The sequence below is a fragment of the Rhodnius prolixus genome, unplaced genomic scaffold (genome assembly GCF_049639745.1).
Source record: "Rhodnius prolixus isolate KJV_2025 unplaced genomic scaffold, Rpr scaffold_7, whole genome shotgun sequence".
Classification (NCBI taxonomy): Eukaryota; Metazoa; Arthropoda; class Insecta; order Hemiptera; family Reduviidae; genus Rhodnius; species Rhodnius prolixus.
Genome location: NW_027411582.1, coordinates 25,388,839 through 25,407,108, shown reverse-complemented (window position 1 = coordinate 25,407,108; position 18,270 = coordinate 25,388,839). Strand labels below are relative to the sequence as shown.

The 18,270-nt window shown below is 33.9% G+C and overlaps 2 protein-coding genes across 3 annotated transcripts in view; one reads left to right on the top strand and one right to left on the bottom strand.

The window, feature by feature from the left end:
- LOC141447249 (prolactin-releasing peptide receptor-like) overlaps nucleotides 1-18,270 on the bottom strand; it is a 383,052-nt gene that overhangs the window by 267,383 nt on the left and 97,399 nt on the right. The window lies entirely within an intron of this gene.
- LOC141447247 (uncharacterized) lies at nucleotides 5,051-9,605 on the top strand. The gene is made up of 2 exons (XM_074114570.1): nucleotides 5,051-5,780; nucleotides 9,432-9,605. The coding sequence occupies exons 1-2, from the start codon at nucleotides 5,187-5,189 to the stop codon at nucleotides 9,549-9,551; spliced, it is 714 nt and encodes a 237-aa protein (XP_073970671.1). The 5' UTR covers nucleotides 5,051-5,186; the 3' UTR covers nucleotides 9,552-9,605.

Here is an 18,270-nt window from a genome sequence, read left to right as displayed (position 1 = left end):
ATTCAATTCACACCAGCCTAAAATACACCACACTATCGTTAACGTTCCATTTTATTTTAAAATCTTTTTGTTAAGTCAAATTGCGGACTCTGGTCCACCATTTATCAACTTGACACCTTCCAGATCATCATCCAAGGCGATTAAAACGCCAGTGGCCTCGCGATTTTCTTTCTTCTGAAGAGAGATAGTTAATCCTAGAGATGACTAAGGAAGTGTTATCATTGGGGTTAAACTTCTCTCCTCAGTTAGTGGGTGTTTAGTAGTCTCGATATTGCAGTCATTCTCACTAATAGTGCAGCTAGAGCTGGTGTATCTTTCAAAATAAATTGAATTAATTAATTTAAAAACAAAAAACAAGAAACCTTCAAGATTTTTATTTTGGAGTAAAAATTTGATTTAAAAACCAAATATTAAAAAAATTCTTAAGCATTAGAAGAACGTTTGCGTCTAAAAGCAACGTTAAAAAATACAATTTAAAACACTTTTACAAAACTGAAAGTTTAATTGAAACCTTGAATTGGACATGGGTCACAAGAGACAAGATGTCAGATTCTTTGTAACATCTCGTGTGACATCACAATGTGAAAACCAAAACAGAATCATTCCTGAATGTGACAAATACAAATACAATTTAAAAAAATAAAAAATGAAAAGACATGGCCAACTTAACAACTGTAATCTGGTTCATTTCCAATAAAATATAAATTCAAGAACTTTTTTTATGCTAAAGTTTTCCATTTCGAATCAAATTTTAAACTTATAAATTCGAAACATCTTTACTATTATTCCAAAAATATTTGCGCCCAATCTGTAATCTAAAGCATGACTTTTAATTGACTATAGTTGATAAAAAAACATAAACCTAAAAAAATTAACCATGTTCTTGACCTTGGTGTGTACTTAATAGACAAAGGTCTTAAAGGAAACTCACTGTAAGAGGACTTATTTCATACAAAACCAAAAATTTATAGCAGAAAGTTGAGCTCTGAAGTACAAAAATTTACCAGTACTCAGTATTCAACTCAATGCTACTTCATAAATTTTCAAATTTGGTCTCGTTTAAGACAGCGATATACTTACTTTTAAAGCACCCAAAACTTTTTGATTTCATGACTAATTTTGACTCATTTCTGCCACCAAAACTGTCAGTACAGTACTTAAAGTTAGGCCCATTTTGTGGACACTTCTTTCACCGTATCTGTCGTTGACCATTTATCTTTGGGAAACAGCCCATATACGAGGGTCGTTTGAAAAGTCCGTGCAAAGTCCGAGAGATAGCACCACTGGCGCGTATCGAGGTTATGTTTAGTTAGTAGCATCTCTTGGAAGAACACACACCAAGTTTCAGCCAGATCGGTCTATTTCTTTGTGTTTGGCATTCGTTTGAATCGAGGAAGTCGAGTGATTTTCAAAAAATGGACGAAAAAGAATTTCGTGTGTTGATTAAACACTACTTTATGAAAGGCAAAACGCCTCAGGAGACTAAAGAGAAGCTTGATTAAACATTATGGTGACTCTGCACCTTCGATTAGAACAGTTTATAAGTGGTTTCAAAATTTTCGGAGTGGCCATATGGGCACAAGTGACGCTGAACGTTCTGGACGCCCTGTTGAGGTTACTACTCCAGAAATTATTGATAAAATCCATGATATGGTGATGGATGACAGAAGAGTGAAGGTGCGTGAGATTGCTAGTGCTGTGAGCATCTCGAATGAACGGGTACATAATATTTTGCATCAACATTTGGACATGACAAAGCTATCCGCAAGATGGGTGCCGCGATTGCTCACGCTTGACCAAAAACGAAATCGTGTGAAGTGTTGCAAGGACGGTTTGCAGCTGTTCCAGAAGAATCCGCAGGACTTTAAGCGTCGTTTCGTCACTGTGGATGAAACATGGATATATCACTACACTCCTGAGACCAAAGAACAATCTAAACAATAGGTTACCAAGGGGAAATCTGCGCCAAAAAAGGCGAAGACCGTTCCTTCGGCCGGAAAGATTATGGCGACTGTCTTTTGGGATTCGCAAGGAATAATCCTCATCGACTATCTGGAAAAGGGTAAAACTATTACAGGTGCATATTATTCATCGTTATTGGACCGTTTGAAAACCGAGCTGCAAGAAAAACGCCCACGATTGGCCCACAAAAAAGTCCTTTTCCATCACGACAACGCACCAGCTCACACCTCAGTAGCTGTGGTCGCAAAATTAATGGAAATAGGGTTCCAACTCGTTTCACATCCCCTCTATTCTCCAGACTTGGCTCCCTCGGACTACTATTTGTTCTCCAATATGAAGAAATGGCTGGCGGGAAAAAGATTTTATTCAAACGAGGAGGTGATTGCAGAAACGAGTGGCTATTTTTCTGACTTGGACAAATCCTATTATTCGGAAGGGATCAACTAACTAGAGCAGCGTTGGACGAAGTGTATAAGCCTAAAAGGAGACTATGTTGAAAAATAAAAAAGGTTTACCCCAAAAAATTAAGTAGTTTTTATTTTTGCACGGATTTTTCAAACGACCCTCGTACTCATATATCCTAAGGAATAATAGAACTATTGTAACTTCTTAACTGGAGTCCAAGGAATTCGTCCATTCCTTAAAATATTCCTGAACGGTTTCATAATTTTATCCAACCTTAAGGGATGCCAATTATTTATAATTTACAATCCATATATAAATATGTACTACAAGTAAATATGATGGTGATGATGTAAATGGTGCATGAAGTTCTAACTATCCAAGGAAATCGATGATGACGATGATCTTCAGAACTCAAGGAAGCCCCGGGACCACTGGCGATTCAACGATGATTGCCAGGAATGAAAGAGGAGAGACTGTAAAAATGGATTACAGCAAATATAGAGATCAGTACTGAACTTGTGATATTTTGTCTTGTGTTGAGGTCTTTATGAAGAAACTAAGGTTAGTCACGTAGAAAGGAGCGTCAACTATCTGTCGGCAGGTAGTATTGATTGGTATGTCCTGTACTGTCCGTATGTTTGTAGGTTTTGGCTGAACCACACAGCTCTAGTCCGTATAATTTATAACAATCGTTACGAGTTCTATGGGCAATTTGAAACTACATCGTTTAAAGAAGTGTCATACGTTTTTTCATTGCTTGTCTTTAAAGTCTAGTGGTGTGGTTGGTACCAAGAGGCAGTCGATTGTCTATGTAGAGTCTGTGTAGAGCAGTACAACGAAGAGGATTGCTGTTGAAGAGGACAGGTGGACAGGAGCCCCGCCGGAGAGTAAAAGTGGCATTTCTGTGGGTTCATTCTAATCATCCACTTCTTTGCCCAGAATTCTATTTTACGTAAGTGTGTCTGTAACTTGTATGAAGCTGATTGAGGTTGTGTACTTGTAGCTAATATGGCTGTGTCGTCTGCATATGTGTAGATCAGTGTAGGGGGTTGTACAGTTGTACATGCCTGAAGTGCATATTGTGATATCTTTACACATCGCAACTATGTACTGAGCGCATCTAAAATCAAATATTTACTGTGCCCACCTTATTAGTAATTAAATGTAAAACAGTAATTCTGTAAAAAGAAAAAAAAAAAACCTGTGGCTGTGTCATGGACACGGCCGTGGGTTGTACGTGAATACGTTTACGTAACGGGTTATATTTTTTATATAAAAAATGGACGTCGACGCCCGGAGCGAACACAATCTATGCCTATACAGTCCGTTGTCGATGTAGAAGCGATTTCATCATCCACTTGCATAATTTCAACCGCCCCAGCTGCAGATGTACTGACACCATCGTTGATCCGCTCGGCCGCATTCATTCTTTTACGTTCCCGGCAACAGCTTGACTCGGTCATATGGTGTTTTATTATTACCATTCGATTGATCTTGAGAAGTCCTTTCCAACCGTATACGATCTCTGTATTTGGTTTTGGCTTTTCGACGCGTATAGGCCGACATTATATATTTTTGATAATATTTTTTTATTCTAACACCTTATTATATTCACTGTCACTATTTTACACTAATGTTGGCTAATCTATAGAATAGCGCCCCGGGGGCGTGGCCTGTTTATTTTTAGGGGGTGGGAAGTACAGCGCACCTACCGGTGAAAATGTAAACTACTTCCCGCCAATGAACTGTTTCGAATTGTGCGAATTTCGTAACGCTTATGTTTCGCACGCATGCGCAGTACACTTACTGCCTAGCAACTGCTTCCTGTTTAATGTATTAATAGTTCCCGCGAGTGCTCTGTATGTGACCTGAGGTGCCGTTTTTTTGTAACTTTATGAGTATGAGCGTTTTAAATTTGCAGTTTTTTTTTAAAACTTATGAGAGATTATCTGGAGGGAGTTCGACAGGTATACCCTCCTCAGGAAAAGGACTCCACAGAATAAGGTAAGTTTCTTTTGTGTTGTTCTGTGTAATTATTGTAATGAATCTTGTGACACAAATAAAAAAATTGAGGGTGAATAGGTAGGTTAGGAGGGGGGTATGGGGGGCGAAGCCCCCATTAAGAAAAAAATCAGGGGGTGTGGGGGCGAAGCCCCCCATTAAGAAATAAAGAAATAATTCGAAGTGATTCTGATTCGCTGTTACCATATAACCCGCTAGATTTAAGTGTAAATATAAAATAAAGAAATAGTTTTATATTTATATTTGAATATGGCGGGTTCTATAGTAACAGCGAATCAGAATCACTTCGAATTAGGCCACGCCTCTGGGGTGCTATTCTAAAGATTTACCCTAATGTTTTATGTACAATCGATAGATTGTGACGACGGCTGACGATTAAAACTTCATCGTATCTTCTCCGAGTCAAAAGTAATACTAATTACAAATCTCGATACGCAGCAAAATGATCTCAAAATGGCGGCGCTTCCCTCTCCACCGCGCGCGATGCGTCACAGTCCTCCCTTATCGTAATGAATTCTTTAGCTATCCAGTGGTCTAATTTAATTTTGGATGAAGACGATAGATTCGAAACTATAATGCCAAACTGTATCTCCCGATTTTGTTATCATTAGGTTTTTTTGATTGCCTCCATATGATAGCAAATTTAAAGACGTATTCACGTCAAAAAAAAAATCAAAAAAATTCCTTAAATATAAATCATATGCAATTATTAAAAATTTGAAATTTTATCAAATTTCTAAATTGAAAAAAAAATTTAACAATAATCGAAATATAACAGAGTTTTAAGATAAAGAACTATGAGTGGAAATTCGTCAACCAACTTCAGGGAAAAGGAGGCTTACTTACGACCTACACTTTATAAACAACTCGACGATGAGCAATTTACTTGCAAGCCGGAGAATGTACCAATACCTAGAATGGATCGGCAGTTATCAAAGCCACCAGATTCCACAGATCTGGACTCTGTAGAAGAACAAATTCCAGAAATTAAGGAAACTGAAGAAACTATAGCGACAACTTTTGCAAAAAGTAAAAACATGACGGCTAAACAATATAAACAGATTAAGGAATTCTTAAGTATATCATCTTATTACAGGGTGCCAGGTTTTGAATCCTATCTGAATCCATTGGATAGAATGTTTTTAAATCCGACAAAAACTGGTAATAAATTGGCCAAGCAAAATAAATTAGTATTATATTCAGATGAGTTACAACAACCAATCTTTGTAACTAAACTAACAGCAGAGGAATCACTAAAAGCTTTAGAAATAAGTAGAAAAACATATCTTGCTGAGAAATTTCGCGCACAAGGCAAAGAAGAAGAAGCAAAAGCAATTGAAGAGGATCGTTATGATATATTTAAACCTTTTACAGATGAACCATTGAAACAGGTAGGTGGAGCGGTTAATTTCTTTTTGGAATTAGTTTGGCAAAGAATTTGGCACAAAACAAATTAGGACTTTGAAAACATTAACGCTGAATCTGCCCTAAAATTATTGATATGTTCCTCAAAAAATTGCAATCTTAAGCGTAAATAACCTTAAGGAAATGCTTTATAAATATTGTAACGAAGTTGACCTGAGCAGAGAAGAAAGGCCTAGATTGTTCTGGGACCAAAGTCGGTAACAGGCCACCATTGTGTAGACAAAAGGGCCGGTCTCTACCTGAACTGGAAAGGAAAAGGCTAGATTGTTCAAGGAGTTTAGTGACCGTAGCATGTAACGGACCACCGCTGTGTAAAACCCAGCTAAGAGAAAGGCTCCAGTTGGGGTGGTGGCAGTATGTGTTTTCCCCAGCCAGTGAGTGGCAGGTAGGAATGAGGCAGACAAAGTTGGAGTGAGACAGACGGAGTTGGAGTGGGGTAGCTCCAGCTGGAGTGGGGGAGTCGCAGTTGGAGTTGCAGTCCGACAGAGTTGCGGTCAGTTTCGGAGTTCGGCAGAGTTAGTCAGTTAGGAGGTTAGTCAGTTAGTGAGTAGAGCTTTGTTAGTGCGATTGAGTCTAGCGCAATTCGGTGCAGTGCGGACCAGTGGTCCTGTCGTGGAACAGTTTTGCGGTGTTACGTAGTGAGTAAGCTTACAGTAAACTGTTGTGACTGTTGTAAATGGTAACTGTAATGAATAGCGTTAGTTGCTAGTAAATGTTATTGTTAGTAAAGTTAATGTGTTAATAAATCAGACTACTTATAAGTTTAGCGAGTTTTATTATTTATCAAACCCACATAAATTAAATTAACTAGTGGCAGGCACTAGTTGTAAGTAAAGTTTTTAGTAAAAGGACAAAACTTTACAATATGGCTGTCTAATCTTAGAAGATTTTGACATTGTTCACCGATTACCAGTTGTCCGAAATAGTAATTAAAATCACCAACTTGGGTTACCTAAGTCTTCTACTTTTCAATTTTGTCTTTTCAACATTGCTCAAGATATTCCAGAACCTTCTTCCATGAGTTTAGGCTAGAATGATAGCCTCCTCCGACAAAGACATTAACCAATGCATTACTGGCTAACAAATATCTGTAGATGTAGTACAAAAAAAAAAATGGTTCCAAAGATTAGAAGCTAAAGCTGAATGCTTCGTCTTCTTGTTCACCCTTCTTAGATGCCGGTAATAAATAGTTCACCCTTCGGTAACGAAGACCTAAGCCTATTAAATACACAACAAGCAGGAAATTCTCTGGAAACAAAAGGATCAAGCCATATTGTGGATAGGACGCTGAGTAGCATGAGGGAAGAATTCACCCAAAGAAGAGCATAACACTGTTGTGCTCTGGCCACGATTAAGGAGATCGCGTGGCCAACGGTGCTTTAATCGTCTTGGAAGGATTTCCTGGTAATGGAATTTAAGGAAATAACATAACAGGATCTCTTGCAGCTTCAAAAACATAGGAGAACAAGGAAATCTCGGTGCAGAGTTTGATACAAAGTAAGGAGCATTAGCGATTCTACGAAGTGTTTTTTGAGGGGAAGGATTGAATTCTTGTAGATCATGGAAGCATTGGCTGAGCCCCAAACTTCCATTCTGCATGTCCAGACAGGTTTGTGTATCATGGTGTAGATAAGTCGTTTATTGTTTAATGAAAGCTTAGATCGTTTTTCAAGAAATCTAGAGAGAATTTTGAATCGTCTTGTTTAGTTCTTTCCGTTTAAGTCTAGTCTGTGGATTCCAAGTTAGGCGTTTGTCCATGAAATATCTGATGGCATCCAAGCGAAATTTAAAGTTCAACCTAGTTTTTCTTGTTTTGTTTTTAGTTTCGGTTGGTAAAAAACATACACACAATTCTAAAAATCCCTTTTTTCCGAAACTCTTAGTGCCAAAAAAAAACGAATATTTTCAGTGTATATCATTGTAATCGCACCGATTACAATGTATATACCTTTTCTAACTACAGTAGATCAATATTGTAGGTAAACAGTTTTAACTTCTCATTAACCAACAACTTGAAATTTTAAAAAAATCTCAACAGAAATATGTTAGTATATTTTTAGATATGCGTCCACATTTCAAAAATCTAAAAAAAATATAAATACACCTTTACTTATATTAAATAAACTACATTATATCCTGTGCAAACAAATTAAACAACCAAAAAATAATGTTATTCCTCAAAAATTAAGCTAACTAACAATATTTTTAATCACCATACCGGAGTAGGAATAATTTATGAAAGACATTAAATTTAAATCCGAAGTTTAGGAATAAAAACTAACTTGATTTAACCTTGTAAAACATTTACTCAATTGAAAGCTTCGTAATCAAAGAACCTTCGTCGTTATCATAATGAGTAAATATTTACTGCTTTGTTTTTGTCAAAAAAAAAAAAAAAAAGTACCTAACTTAATTGTTTATTGCAAAAGTCATACAGCTGTTGTCAGGGAAGTGATGCACACTTTAATTTATTAATAAATAATTAACTTTCACTCCGAAGTAAAAGAAAAGAATTCTTATCTTGTAGCTATTATAGTGTAGGCAAGCTTAGAAGAAATTGTTATGATTTTGGATAATATTCTAAGTTGTAGACAATATTTACGATGCTATAAATGGGTATCAATGTTCTAAATATTGCAAGAGATTTAGAAGGCGAAAGGCTGATTAAGACGTAGAGTAATAATGAAATATCGTAGAGTAATAATAAAAAGTCGTAGAGTAATAATAAAATATCGTAGAGTAATAGAATATCGTAAAGAAATAATAAAATGTCGTAGAGTAATAATAAAATATCGTAGAGTTATAATAAAATATCGTAGAGTTATAATAAAATATCGTAGAGTAATAATAAAATGTTGTGGAGTAATAATAAAATATCGTACAGTATAATTCCCTAAACAAAACAAAATAAATAAAAAAGGAATCCTTAAATAACAAAAGAATCCAAACAAAAGACAAAATCAGCGATTACCAAACATTTGTATTCGTATTTTCTTTTCAGCATCTAATTTCAGGCAGCCAAATTTATGATTGGCTGATTTATCATTTTCTTCTTTTTGCTTTGAGGTGATTTTATTTGGGTATGTATCAGTTTTTAAAAATTTACCTTGCTCCTTTATGTGAAAAGATGGTGTGCCTTCATCAGTAGCTTAGAAAATTTCTAAGATGTGATATTTGCTGAGGAATCCTGGGTCCAAAAATTTGGCCTGTAGAAAAAGTTCGAGTTTTTTTAAAGACTTAACTATTCAGAAAACAAAGCTTATGCATTTTAATTTACATTAGTTTCTATTTGTCCCAGTCTTTTTTTGAACTTATTTCTCCCACTTCTTATGTGACTTGCTTAACATTTCTTAATTCACCTTTGAACAATGTTTTCATAATTATCCTAAAATAGATCTCAATGTAATTCAAACGGCCAAAACTAGAGCTACGCTACAAATTGCTCTAGCTTAAAGCTATCACCATCACTCTATTGTAATGTTAACTCATTATCATAATCTGCATTTTTACTTTTTTTTAACCCATTGATAAGTATTTACATAATTATTGAAATTAAGGAGTCTTTTTTTTTTAAATAGATTATCAAAAATCTAAAATAACATTTAATTTTGTTTTAGATTTTCGTTGATAATGAGCCGATACTCGTGGATCCCACGATATTTAATACGGATCGCTTTAAGAGAAAGAGTATGATGGTCGAAGTAAACTATGATATGGATGATGCGGAAATGGATTAAATCAATCAAATGTTATTCATTCCATTATTTGTAAACAATAAAAGAAAACTATGATACAGTTGTTTTAAATTAAATTTAATAGCTTAGAAATATAATAATGTAAATCAATGATCTTAGTAATATTAGAGCGTGGCCAAATAGTCTGTGCATCGTGCAATCATTAATTCCTCGAATTAAAAGAACTACCTAAATAGATTTGACTAAATAAGTAATTGGCTCGTTGTTTTCATGGCGTTGGATCTTCGATTCGTAGATTGTATATTTCTCTTTTGTTTACATCCATTCTGGAATGTGATTTTAAAAATTGAATTGAGCATTTAATTACTTCCAAGGTTCTTTATTTTAACACAATTTTTTTTGTAATTCAAGATACATTGTTAGCTACATTATCGTTAATTGGAATCTCTTGTACATACATCTGTCTCACACTTTTTGCTCTCTCGTTCAGTTATTCTATTTTTATTTCTTTAAAATGAATTTTAAATAATGATGTGCATTTATCCTGTCGCCAGAAATGGAAGATTCTGTTTTGAAATACGATATTTCCACTTATTATGAAATTGAGAGGACAGTTATGTTGCTTTTTATACATAAATTGGTTTTATTTTAGCTGACGACAATTTAGTGATTGTCAATCAGAAATAATCAGAAAGATTTTGAGCTAGAGGATTTTGCGTGAGATTACAGGTGGAAGTAGAAGTTCCTGTATCCTGCTTTTTTGGCAACTTGGGTGATAAAATACAATCCAAAATTCAGGCTGAAGTTAAATTTTTTTTAAATTTTTGAACTTCACTTTCTAGAATGATATTGATTGTCGCTATTCCATGGATTTCTGCTTCGATTCCTGTGTAACGGTATGCTACCCTGAAATTTACTGGATTCGTTGATATTTTTCTTTTTGAACTTCACTTTCTAGAATGATATTGACTGTCGCTATTCCATGGATTCTGCTTCGATTCCTGTGTAACGGTATGCTACCCTGAAATTTACTGGACTCGTTGATATTTTTATTTTTGAACTTCACTTTCTAGAATGATATTGATTGTCGCTATTCCATGGATTTCTGCTTCGATTCCTGTGTAACGGTATGCTACCCTGAAATTTACTGGATTCGTTGATATTTTTATTTTTGAACTTCACTTTCTAGAATGATATTGACTGTCGCTATTCCATGGATTCTGCTTCGATTCCTGTGTAAAGGTATGCTACCCTGAAATTTACTGGACTCGTTGATATTTTTCTTTTTAAACTTCACTTTCTAGAATGATATTGACTGTCGCTATTCCATGGATTTCTGCTTCGATTCCTGTGTAACGGTATGCTACCCTGAAATTTACTGGACTCGTTGATATTTTTATTTTTGAACTTCACTTTCTAGAATGATATTGACTGTCGCTATTCCATGGATTCTGCTTCGATTCCTGTGTAAAGGTATGCTACCCTGAAATTTACTGGACTCGTTGATATTTTTCTTTTTAAACTTCACTTTCTAGAATGATATTGACTGTCGCTATTCCATGGATTTCTGCTTCGATTCCTGTGTAACGGTATGCTACCCTGAAATTTACTGGACTCGTTGATATTTTTCTTTTTGAACTTCACTTTCTAGAATGATATTGATTGTCGCTATTCCATGGATTTCGGCTTCGAGTAAACAGTGCCAATTTGGCTTAATGTTCACAATCAGCAATAAAAGAATGTAAAAAAAAAAGAAGATAGGTGGACTTCAAGAACTGTTTATCACTCTTTTAAAACATTTGTAACTGTTTAATTCGATACCAGCAATGAACGTAATTAGAGTAAAGTCTAACGGTATCCGATGTTGGTTATACATTAGGGCGGAAGTGAAATAATGGCTATCTATCACTGGCACCTTTTTTCGCTACCTCTACGACCATCATGTTACAGAGTCGTTCAATCAATCACCACCGTTCACCTTTAGTACCTTGATTAATTGGACGATAAATAGTACTCATCCTTCCTAGAAAAAGGAGAAGGAAAAGGAAGAAATTCCTTCTTAAAGTTAATGTTCTTTTCGTTTTTATCATTTTTGGTAGTAGTGTTATATGTAAAGTAAAGAAATGCCTATTTTGTTTTTTTCAAATTTACTGTGGCACGAATCTTAACTTTGTGGACCTCGCTTCGAAACTAACTATGGCGCTTTCGAGCACCTTAAAGTATCGCTCTTCTAACCAGGCCAGAGTGCAAAGATGGCAGAGACGCAGCTAACGTCAAGCCTAGAAAATATAAATTAGATTCATTCAACTCACGTGGAACCCACATACTAGACTTAAAAGACAAGCAAGTGCAAAACTGCTTTACAGACTTCTTGGACGACGCTCCAAATTGCCCATAGAATTTAAACGCTTAATATACAGCACTATTCTCAAACCTATGTGGACTTACGGACTAGTGCTGTGGAGTTCAGTCAAACCTACAAACATACGGATAGTACAAGACATTTCAGACAAAACTACTGCCGGCAGATAGCTGACGCACCTTTCTGCGGTGACTAACCTCACTTTTCACAACGACCTCAACATTCCCTTCTAAGACTAAATACCAAAAATTCCATACTACTCTCTTGACTAGCTCTAATCCTCTTGTACTGTCTCTCGCTTCCTCTGACATCCCTAATCCTCCTCGCCGACTGAATCGCCAATGGCCCCGCGACTTCCTTGTAGTCTGAAGGCCTGAACGCCATTATTCTCCTATCTCTTCTCTCTCCTCCTCACATTCTCCTCTCTCCTATAGAGAGTGCTACCGCTGGGTAGCTTCTCTCCTCCTGCTCTCCTCCCACAAATATAAGAAAATTATTGTTGCACAATACTCCAATTTTTTTTATGATTCAGGATTGGTTTAACAGTTAATCTATTTGGAATTTCATTTTAGTTCTAATTTGTTTTGTTTAAATAAATAAATATATGCAAGTCTGTATAATACTATTCAATATTGTCACTAGTATTTAAAATTCCATTTCTATTGCATAATCTAAAACATTAATGAAAAATTATGTACAAAGTTTTACCAAATTAAATTTATTCCAGAATTTGGGGAAAGTAGCAGACAATAGTTTAGAAAATTAACAAGTCTTCGTGACAAGCAAAATTAATTTACCTTGGGCTGTGAGAAACTGTCCGTCACTAATTTACTAAATAATAGTATTTTCAGCTTTAGCGCTGTTCGCTGAAATGAAAGCCCTCTGTTATAATTGCAAATTAACTTCAACCAAAAATAGAAGTTGAATATCTTTAATGCTTTTTCATTTAAAGTTAGTTTTAACATTCATTTTGTTCTGAATATGGGTTTAATTTCTAAAGTCACCAACCAGCGAAAAGACACGACGACGAATGACAATGAAGTGAAGCCCAATGGACTACGTAATGTTGCACAAGGATAGATGTAATTATGTAGATGCAAATTACAGAAATTAGGTAGTATGATTAGGTACCAAGCAGATTGTATTTATTTAATAAGGATAGATTATCCTTCTACAGAGGGCTTAGTAGTAATCAGAACTAACTAATATGGTTTAATAACGGCCATTAAAATCAACTTATTAATTAATGAGAGACAAATACAAAACTAGGAAAATCTTATATTAATATTAACAGAAGAATTGGGTAAAAAAAAGATTAGACGAACAAAGAAAGACTTGTTGAGCGATTTGTTAACAAACAGTTCGACCTAGAATGTTCGCGATTGGAATGCTTGCTTACTTGCTTAGAGTATAACGCTAGAATATTTCCTTTAGTATTCTCTCTGGAATCTTCAAATTTCTCTGGATTGTAGAGATAGTTCGTAATCAATATTTGAAACAAAATACATGGCATTTCGAAAGATGGGAATCGAGATGTTACGAAACAAAGTTAAGGTTATATAAAAGATTGATAAAATTCAACTAGAAGAGGTGTGTAGGTAGCTGATGTTATTTCATACACATTTTAGATGGAAATAACACTATATTGTCAATTCTGTCTCTAAATTTTTACCATTTTTATTAATTATTATTTTCCTGAAGCTACAGCCAACTAACTTCTCCATCAAGGCAACCAAAATTCAAAGTCAATAAAAATATTACTTTAATTGTATTTAGTGTCAAGAGACGCCCTAAAATTGTTCGCCTAGTTATCAGCCAGCAACACAAACTGCTAGTATCCTCATTTTTTTGCTCAACTCCTTATCCCTATTGTGTGAATAACTCACGCTTTGTTCAAACGCCAACGTAGCTTTCAGCTTTAGACAGGTAATTTTTCTCCAGCATGGACCAAGTATTATTACAGCGGACTGACCATCACTTCACCACTTTTAGATTCTAAAAGAATCCTTCTGGAAAGGATAGACCCAAATAACTCTCTTTCTATTCATAACAATTCAATGATTTCTTTACCCAATTGTACTGAAAAGTTTACTCTATTACTGATATAAATCGCGATGTTATATTGATAATAGTTATTGAGTTATAGAAGCTTAAAGTTCAGAGGTTTGCAAATATCGTCAAATTTAAAACCTCTATAACTCTCTTTCTATTCAAAACAATTCAATGATTTTTTTACCCAATTGTAGAGAAAAGTTTACACCATAACTGATATAAATTGCAATGTTGTAGTGATAATAGTTATTGAGTTATAGAAGCTTAAAGTTCGGAGGTTTGCAAATACCGTCAAATTTCAAACCTCTATAACTCTCTTTCTATTCATAACAATTCAATGATTTTTTTTACCCAATTGTAGAGAAAAGTTTACACCATAACTGATATAAATTGCAATGTTGTAGTGATAATAGTTATTGAGTTATAGAAGCTTAAAGTTCGGAGGTTTGCAAATATCGTCAAATTTCAAACCTCTATAACTCTCTTTCTATTCATAACAATTCAATGATTTTTTTTACCCAATTGTAGAGAAAAGTTTACACCATAACTGATATAAATTGCAATGTTGTAGTGATAATAGTTATTGAGTTATAGAAGCTTAAAGTTCGGAGGTTTGCAAATATCGTCAAATTTCAAACCTCTATAACTCTCTTTCTATTCATAACAATTCAATGATTTCTTTACCCAATTGTACTGAAAAGTTTACACCATAACTGATATAAATTGCAATGTTGTAGTGATAATAGTTATTGAGTTATAGAAGCTTAAAGTTCGGAGGCTTGCAAATATCGTCAAATTTCAAACCTCTATAACTCTCTTTCTATTCATAACAATTCAATGATTTCTTTACCCAATTGTACTGAAAAGTTTACTCTATTACTGATATAAATCGCGATGTTGTATTGATAATAGTTATTGAGTTATAGATGGTTTGAGGTTTGCAAATACCGTCAAATTTCAAACCTCTATAACTCTCTTTCTATTCATAACAATTCAATGATTTCTTTACCCAATTGTAGAGAAAAGTTTACACCATAACTGATATAAATTGCAATGTTGTAGTGATAATAGTTATTGAGTTATAGAAGCTTAAAGTTCGGAGGCTTGCAAATATCGTCAAATTTCAAACTTCGATAACTCTCTTTCTATTCATAACCATTCAATGATTTCTTTACCCAATTGTAGAGAAAAGTTTACACCATAACTGATATAAATTGCAATGTTGTAGTGATAATAGTTATTGAGTTATAGAAGCTTAAAGTTCGGAGGTTTGCAAATATCGTCAAATTTCAAACCTCTATAACTCTCTTTCTATTCATAACAATTCAATGATTTTTTTTACCCAATTGTAGAGAAAAGTTTACACCATAACTGATATAAATTGCAATGTTGTAGTGATAATAGTTATTGAGTTATAGAAGCTTAAAGTTCGGAGGTTTGCAAATATCGTCAAATTTCAAACCTCTATAACTCTCTTTCTATTCATAACAATTCAATGATTTCTTTACCCAATTGTACTGAAAAGTTTACACCATAACTGATATAAATTGCAATGTTGTAGTGATAATAGTTATTGAGTTATAGAAGCTTAAAGTTCGGAGGCTTGCAAATATCGTCAAATTTCAAACCTCTATAACTCTCTTTCTATTCATAACAATTCAATGATTTCTTTACCCAATTGTACTGAAAAGTTTACTCTATTACTGATATAAATCGCGATGTTGTATTGATAATAGTTATTGAGTTATAGATGGTTTGAGGTTTGCAAATACCGTCAAATTTCAAACCTCTATAACTCTCTTTCTATTCATAACAATTCAATGATTTCTTTACCCAATTGTAGAGAAAAGTTTACACCATAACTGATATAAATTGCAATGTTGTAGTGATAATAGTTATTGAGTTATAGAAGCTTAAAGTTCGGAGGCTTGCAAATATCGTCAAATTTCAAACTTCGATAACTCTCTTTCTATTCATAACCATTCAATGATTTCTTTACCCAATTGTACTGAAAAGTTTACTCTATTACTGATATAAATCGCGATGTTGTATTGATAATAGTTATTGAGTTATAGATGGTTAAAGTTCGGAGGCTTGCAAATATCGTCAAATTTCAAACCTCTATAACTCTCTTTCTATTCATAACCATTCAATGATTTCTTTACCCAATTGTACTGAAAAGTTTACTCTATTACTGATATAAATCGCGATGTTGTATTGATAATAGTTATTGAGTTATAGATGGTTAAAGTTCGGAGGCTTGCAAATATCGTCAAATTTCAAACCTCTATAACTCTCTTTCTATTCATAACCATTCAATGATTTCTTTACCCAATTGTACTGAAAAGTTTACTCTATTACTGATATAAATCGCGATGTTGTATTGATAATAGTTATTGAGTTATAGATGGTTAAAGTTCGGAGGCTTGCAAATATCGTCAAATTTCAAACCTCTATAACTCTCTTTCTATTCATAACAATTCAATGATTTCTTTACCCAATTGTAGAGAAAAGTTTACACCATAACTGATATAAATTGCAATGTTGTAGTGATAATAGTTATTGAGTTATAGAAGCTTAAAGTTCGGAGGCTTGCAAATATCGTCAAATTTCAAACTTCGATAACTCTCTTTCTATTCATAACCATTCAATGATTTCTTTACCCGATTGTACTGAAACGTTTACTCTATTACTGATATAAATCGCGATGTTGTATTGATAATAGTTATTGAGTTATAGATGGTTAAAGTTTGGAGATTTGCAAATACCGACAAATTTCAAACCTCTATAACTGTCTTTCTATTCATAACAATTCAATGATTTCTTTACCCAATTGTAGAGAAAAGTTTACACCATAACTGATATAAATTGCAATGTTGTAGTGATAATAGTTATTGAGTTATAGATGGTTAAAGTTCGGAGGCTTGCAAATATCGTCAAATTTCAAACCTCTATAACTCTCTTTCTATTCATAACAATTCAATGATTTCTTTACCCAATTGTAGAGAAACGTTTACTCTATTACTGATATAAATCGCAATGTTTTAGTGATAATAGTTATGGAGTTATAGATGGTTAAAGTTCGGAGGCTTGCAAATATCGTCAAATTTCAAACCTCTATAACTCTCTTTCTATTCATAACCATTCAATGATTTCTTTACCCAATTGTAGAGAAAAGTTTACACCATAACTGATATAAATTGCAATGTTGTAGTGATAATAGTTATTGAGTTATAGATGGTTAAAGTTCGGAGGCTTGCAAATATCGTCAAATTTCAAACCTCTATAACTGTCTTTCTATTCATAACAATTCAATGATTTCTTTACCCAATTGTAGAGAAACGTTTACTCTATTACTGATATAAATCGCAATGTTTTAGTGATAATAGTTATGGAGTTATAGAAGCTTAAAGTTCGGAGGCTTGCAAATACCGTCAAATTTCAAACCTCTATAACTCTCTTTCTATTCATAACCATTCAATGATTTCTTTACCCAATTGTAGAGAAAAGTTTACACCATAACTGATATAAATTGCAATGTTGTAGTGATAATAGTTATTGAGTTATAGATGGTTAAAGTTCGGAGGCTTGCAAATATCGTCAAATTTCAAACCTCTATAACTCTCTTTCTATTCATAACAATTCAATGATTTCTTTACCCAATTGTAGAGAAACGTTTACTCTATTACTGATATAAATCGCAATGTTTTAGTGATAATAGTTATGGAGTTATAGATGGTTAAAGTTCGGAGGCTTGCAAATATCGTCAAATTTCAAACCTCTATAACTCTCTTTCTATTCATAACAATTCAATGATTTCTTTACCCAATTGTAGAGAAACGTTTACTCTATTACTGATATAAATCGCAATGTTTTAGTGATAATAGTTATGGAGTTATAGATGGTTAAAGTTCGGAGGCTTGCAAATATCGTCAAATTTCAAACCTCTATAACTCTCTTTCTATTCATAACCATTCAATGATTTCTTTACCCAATTGTAGAGAAAAGTTTACACCATAACTGATATAAATTGCAATGTTGTAGTGATAATAGTTATTGAGTTATAGATGGTTAAAGTTCGGAGGCTTGCAAATATCGTCAAATTTCAAACCTCTATAACTGTCTTTCTATTCATAACAATTCAATGATTTCTTTACCCAATTGTAGAGAAAAGTTTACTCTATTACTGATATAAATCGCAATGTTTTAGTGATAATAGTTATTGAGTTATAGATGGTTAAAGTTCGGAGGCTTGCAAATATCGTCAAATTTCAAACCTCTATAACTCTCTTTCTATTCATAACCATTCAATGATTTCTTTACCCAATTGTAGAGAAAAGTTTACAC

What these genes read in the sequence shown, in the direction of transcription:
- LOC141447247 (XM_074114570.1), top strand. Translation starts at nt 5,187, where the DNA reads ATGAGTGGAAATTCGTCAACCAACTTCAGGGAAAAGGAGGCTTACTTA. An exon ending in CAGATGAACCATTGAAACAG is followed by an intron (nt 5,781 to 9,431) that starts GTAGGTGGAGCG and finishes ATTTTGTTTTAG; the next exon opens with ATTTTCGTTGATAATGAGCC.